Consider the following 5,970-nt stretch of genomic DNA (forward strand, 5'->3'; position numbering starts at 1 on the left):
GGCTCCGTCTGCTGCTGCAACTCGATGTCAAAAAGCAACGCCTGGACCTTGGAGCCATCCGTCTCCGAGCCCTGGCCGCTGTTGGCTTGCCACTCGGCTGAGGCCAGCGTACTCTCCGGGGAGGAGAAGCGGCGGATGGTGATGGCCGGCGGAGAGAGTTCCTTCTCGGCTTTCAGGGCTTTGGAGATGCTTTCCACTGCGCTGCCTGAGAAGTGGCGAAGGTGGCCAGTGTCTTCCGCGTGGCTGCTGGGTCTCTCCGGCACAGCACCAAGAGCGACGTCTCTGGTGGTGGGACTCTTCCCGTGCACGCCATCGGGAACCAGGAGCTGCCGGCCGGAGCCGAGGCTTTTGTGGTCCCCGGAGGGATTGGCCTTCTTGGTGCTGTAGGAGCTGGAGGGGCTGAGGGCCAGGCGGTGGCAGGCAAAGGGAGATGTCCACTTCAGCTTCTCCATGGGGATGTTGACGGCGTCGCAGAAGGCCGAGTTCATGAGAAAGGCACCGCAGGCCAGCTGCAGAGACGCCTGCAAGGAACGGTGGGCACACAGAGAAGCTCTGACATACCAACAACTTCTGGGAAGTTCAGGAAAAAGGCATGCATGGATGGAGCAGCTCTCCGACTCTGAGCAGACCATCGGACATGGCCATCAGAGACAGCAAGAGGCAGGATCCAGGGGATCCTCCTGCCTTCTGCTCCTCTGCAGTGACCATGCAACCCCGGCAAGACCCGGGAACGAGCTGCTCACCAGGGGAAGGTAGTCTATGTTCTCATTGTCGCCCTCGGAGCTGGCTTCGCTCACTCTGCTTGGAGATTTACTCATGAATCCTTTGGCGGCTCGAGTCAGCAGCCTGGTTTTATTGAAGGTCAGCCTGCAGGAGGATGAAAAGGTGGCCATAACCTCCGTGCCCCTCCTGACGCCCACCCTCCCCTCCGAAAACCATCCCTGGTCCCCAGACACTGGCATCGTGCTCGGTCCCGGCTCCGGCCGCTAACCCTGGGGTGTCCCTCCTCTCCTCCTCGCTTATGTTTGCATCGGACCCACGGAGGTGCAAGACATCTGCTAAGGTCAGAGGAAGGTCGAGCTGGCCCATACCTAGCAGCAAAGAGGCTCTCAATGGATTTTTGGGCTTGTGCAGAGGAAGCAGACAGGCTCTGTAACGGCCCTGGGAAGAAACACAAAGCTGGGGGTAAATCGAGGTGCTACAGGAGAGCAAAAGGGAGCAGAGTCTACGCACTGGGACATGGGGTGGCTTGTTCTGCTGCTGAGTCTTTGGCAAAATGCCTCCTCTCCCCTTGCCTCATTTTTCCTATGTGGATAATGAAATTCCTCCACCTCTCAAAAATGAACCTGGGGGAAATCCATACCAAAGGCCCCATCAGGCTCTGTCCTTTGCAGCCCAGAAGGAGTCAGACCTTGTGCTCACAGGCCTAACTTTAGGTCATAAGGTTTTATAAAAACCCCAAAAACTCAGCAGAAGTATTTGGTGAAGAGCCCAAATCACAGACGCGATGCACCTGCACCCTGGCAAGTACCGTCAGCTCTTTCCCCTACCTTCGGGGAGACCGCAGCCAGAGGAGGAATGGGTGCTGCAGGGCGACAGGCTGCTCTCCTCTGCATCTGCAACGGAGGAACCACATCAGCAATGCCACCCAGCCGAAACTGCCATCGGGCCACCATGCCGGGCCGCGGCACAGCCGCTCTCCCTCTCCGCGGCATTATCAGGTTAACGAGCCTGATCAGAGGTGATTTTAATTCAGCTGCAGACCTGACAATGCCAATCCAACTCGCCTTCATTAGCGGAGGACTTGGTGACAAGCAGGTGCCTCACATCCCCTTGCCTCTAATTACACCCAGTTTCATCCCTCGTGTTATCTGCGTTACGGCTGCCAATTAACTTCCAAACATTGTCAGCAGCCACTGCCGGTGATTTGGGAGTTTCAGGGGAAATTGCAGCTTCTTCCCCATTTAAGGAGATGGACTCCAGCCAGACACATGTCTGGTGAGCACCATATTCAAAGAGGAAGGCAGAAGGAAAAAAGACCAGAGAAGATGTTCCTTCATAGACTAAACCACAGAGATCTGTAACACCAGGAAGGAGACAAAACCCCAGAGAATCTTACTCATGCCGTAAAATCCATTGTCTCCATTCTGGCCACAAGTTGACTGGGGACGTCCAGGAGAAAAGCCACGATGCCTTTTGTTTCCCGAGCTCAGGCTCCTCTGGCTGCCTTGCTTGGATGCTGCCCCTTGGCACGAGAGAAGGGAATTGCCAGCATTAGGGAGGGACTGGCACGCACGTGATGGCAACAGAACCCACAGACTGGTGAGCTTGGTCAACTCTGGGCACGCAGACCTAAGAGTAGACCTTTTGCCTGGCCATGGGGAAGAGGTTCTTGCCACCAAGAGCGGCCGGCATGCCAATAGGCTCAGCCATGGCCTTGGGTACATAGATCTGGTGCTGAATTGAGCCGTGGCTTCATAGGGTTTGCTCTGAGCGAGGTTTCTCAAGTGACACCCTCCCTCCCAGGACAACGATGCACCTCTCCGCCGGCCCCATGTTACCCGTGTGGGTGTACTCGACGACAGCGGGCAGGTAGGCGTTGGTGCTCAGGTCCACCGGCATGAACGCCGTGTACTTGCTGATGACGTTGCAGGCCTTGCTGGTGTGGACAGCATTGACCTGGTACCGCCGCCCAGACCCTGCCACGTTAGAGACAGCAGGGTTAGAGTCCACGTGCCCTGTGGGCTCCATCCACCCCTCAGACCCAGCTCCCAGACCCACCTCCATGCTCAGGCTCCATGCCCAGCAGGGTCTGTAACCCTCTAAACTCTGCCTACTGCTTCTTCTGCTCTTATTTTACATGCACAGATGCACTTCATGGAGGAGAAGTTTGACAAGACCCAGGGACATGTGCAGCCCAGAGCAGTGATGTGTGGCTGCTGTTGGACCCTCTGAGTTTGATGCCACCTCCCAGCTCCAGGTGACTAACTCCTTAAAAATAATCACTGCCACCCGACGTGTGAAGCAGAGGAGCACGAAGGAGCAAAAGCTCGAGCACGTTAATGTGCAGGGAGGCTGCACGAGCAGGAGAAAAGTGCAAGGCAGCTGGAGGGGGCTGTCATTTGGGAACTATGTGAGACATTCCGTAATATTTCACCACTGCCTGCCCTTGTGTTAACTTGAGATGCTGCTGAAGCTGCTGGAAAGCTCCCCCCGAGGCAGCTTGGAGGCTGGCCGGGAGCTGCACATTACCGTGCTCGATTTCACACTCCTTCTCGGCAAGCTGCTCGAAGTCCCGGATGACCGACTTGGCTGCCAGGTGGTGGAAAGTCTCGCTCCACAGGTCTGTGTCGCCGTCTGCCTGGCTCTCCCGCTCTTGGAAGAGAGGGCGGATATCAAAGGCGACTTCCCACTGCACGGGCTCGTTGCTCCTTAGCCCCTTCACCACCGCCTTGCAGAGGGTCCTGGGGGAGTGCGGGGAGCCGTGGGCAGCGCTGAAGTCGAAGTCCTGGGGCTCCCAGTCGGAGGAGGTCTCCGTTTCAAACGTGAAGGAAGGATGCTGGGCAGACTCTGCAGAGAGGGGAGAGGCAGATAATTAATCACACCTGTGGAAGCTGAATTCCCCACTGCCACCAAGAAACCATAATTAACACTTTCGAATTTTTAGACGGTGGCACAGAACGCGATGCAACGCCACCGAAACCCCGGCACGGACAGGTGAGGCTGGCGGTGCCTCCCTCTCTCCCCAGTTACCCAGATCCCCGGGGCTCCGGCTGTCCGATGAAGACCTCAGGCTCGTGCTGGCATTGAGCGGTCCCAAGCCCCTTCCCGGAGCCGCCTGCTGCAGCCCGTCCGGCACTGGCGGGGAGTCGTGGCAGAAGGACAGGCAGCTCTGGTGGAGCAGGGACGGCCGCCGGGCGCCCGCGCCGCGGATCCTCGTGGCAGAGACATGCGGGCTGGCTGCGAAGGGCTGAGAGCAGAGCAAACGTTAGGGCTGGAGCCGGCTGCAGCCGATGGCACGGACCTGCTCTGTCCCTTCTGATCCCGTCTGCTCCCTGCCCGATCCCAGCATGAGGTGCAATCTTGCAAACACGCGGGTCCCTCTCTGCTCAGCCCTGGCTGGGATCCGTGCCCAGACAGAGCCCTCCATCAGCCCTGCAGGGTGTCCCCAAGGGACCCTGGCCCCCGGGGCTCCTTCCCCAGACAGGCAGGAGGTGAAATATGAGTTTCATCCCTCCAGACATTTTAATGACTTCACTTGAGAACCAAAGGAAAGAAGAGAGACAGAAAGATCAAGGACCAGTTGCTTAGTAACGAAAGGAGAGAGGCGCAGGGAATGGGGACAAAGGAATTTTTATCTTTTTTTTTTTTTTACGAGACTGTTTCTCCACTTTCAGGAGTCATGAATCATGAATCCCCCCTCCAGCATCTCCGGTGCCACATCCTGCACGGATGTCCCCCTCCATGGCTAGCAGAGACACCGAGCTCTGGCTGTTTCTGTCCCCGTCCCCGGGGCTGTGGGAAGGTCCCCCTAAAACCGACAGTCTCTCTATCTTCCTAGCACAACACAGCAAAGAGCAGAAGTGGTAAAAAGTCGTGGATCTCAGTGCTGGATGGAAAGACACTTTCTCTGGGTGGCAGGCAAGAACGTGGCCTCCATCACCACCCAATTTTTGATGCTCTATGAAAACACCAGCAAAAATGGGAGGCAGGCAGCTCCAGGAGTTACTTACCAACTCGGATTGAGATATTTAAAAGCAAGCTGGTCACGAAGCCCCTGCCAGACCCTTCCCATTCAAAACCTGTTCCTTCTCCAGCCCGAGCTCTCCTCCCAGCCAGAGAAAGCCGGCCAGGAACGGAGCCGGGGGTTTAAGCTGCCCGTCGCAAGCGCTGACCTTTCCTCCCCAGCATGGTGCACGCAGAGACGAGCTGAGGGCTCACATTCACACCCCCGAAAATGTCAAGCCCTGGCAGCCAGACTGGGAGCTGGGAGAGCTGCTGGGAGCCCTCGCAGCACGAGGGATAGCAAAACCAGGCTGTAATTAATTAAGACCAGGATGCATGCTGTTAACCATTTACTGCCCTCCAGAAGGGAGTCGTTTCCATCCCTGCCTTCACGCTGAGCATCCTGCGGGCAGGAGGATGCTCTGTGGATCTTCGCAATGCAGGCAAGGTCACTGTACCCCTAAAACCTACCACTGCTTGCCCTTCGTCAAGCGATGCTGTTCACCACCCTCACGGCTGCAGCTGGAGGGTAGAGGTCTCGTTCCTACCTGTGGAGCACTGGCCCTTCTTCCCCCTCGCCCCTCATCTCACCTCACCTCCAGCCCCCCTTCACCCAGCTAATCTCTAACCCGCAGCAGAAGAGAAAGGGAAGCCCCAGACATCCCGCTCCGAGTTTCCATGGGAACAAAAGTGCTGCTGGTCCTCCCAGCCCTGCAGATGCTGATTGCAGAGCAGAGCATCCTGGCAATGCCGAGGGTGGGAGAAAACCATCCCCCCCCTTCCAGAGATCAGCCTAAAAAGCTTCCCAAATTTCACCTGCTGCAGGCAGGGGACATAACACTGCTCAGCAGATGTATCATCACACAGGTCCATGCCTCAGCCCGACACTGCGTGTGGGCCGTGGTTCCAGCTAGAGCAGCGGGGGATCTGCTTCGGGACTGACTTTCTTCTCCCCTGCAGGGCACAGATATGCCACAGCCATACGGAGAGTTTGCATTGCACGGCCAAACTCCAGGGAAATAGGAAGGAAGCAGCAGCCTGGGGATCAGATGAGCAGCAAGGTGAAGCACAGGCCACCCAGAGGAAGGGGAGAGGTATTTAGCAAAGAAAAGCTCCCATGGGGAGCCATTGCTATGGGATATCAGGACGGCACTCTGCTGCCTGCTTGGCTTGTTTCCTACAAGTTTGTGACGTGCTGCGGCACAAAGCATGGGCACATATATATATGTATTTATCAGGACTAGT

The 5,970-nt window shown here is 57.0% G+C and overlaps 1 protein-coding gene across 1 annotated transcript in view; it reads right to left on the bottom strand.

Annotated features, from left to right (window-relative positions):
- Positions 1 to 5,970, bottom strand: part of VWA5B1 (von Willebrand factor A domain containing 5B1) — a gene marked incomplete at its 5' end in the record, with an annotated part of 11,713 nt that overhangs the window by 239 nt on the left and 5,504 nt on the right. The window contains 7 exons of the mRNA XM_009574423.1: positions 48 to 521; positions 744 to 867; positions 1,092 to 1,161; positions 1,551 to 1,616; positions 2,562 to 2,699; positions 3,253 to 3,570; positions 3,754 to 3,970. Coding sequence (XP_009572718.1) covers positions 48 to 521; positions 744 to 867; positions 1,092 to 1,161; positions 1,551 to 1,616; positions 2,562 to 2,699; positions 3,253 to 3,570; positions 3,754 to 3,970 — 1,407 coding nt within the window. The remainder of the gene's footprint in view (positions 1 to 47; positions 522 to 743; positions 868 to 1,091; positions 1,162 to 1,550; positions 1,617 to 2,561; positions 2,700 to 3,252; positions 3,571 to 3,753; positions 3,971 to 5,970) is intronic.

Source organism: Fulmarus glacialis, unplaced genomic scaffold (assembly GCF_000690835.1).
Source record: "Fulmarus glacialis isolate BGI_N327 unplaced genomic scaffold, ASM69083v1 scaffold28623, whole genome shotgun sequence".
Lineage (NCBI taxonomy): Eukaryota > Metazoa > Chordata > Aves > Procellariiformes > Procellariidae > Fulmarus > Fulmarus glacialis.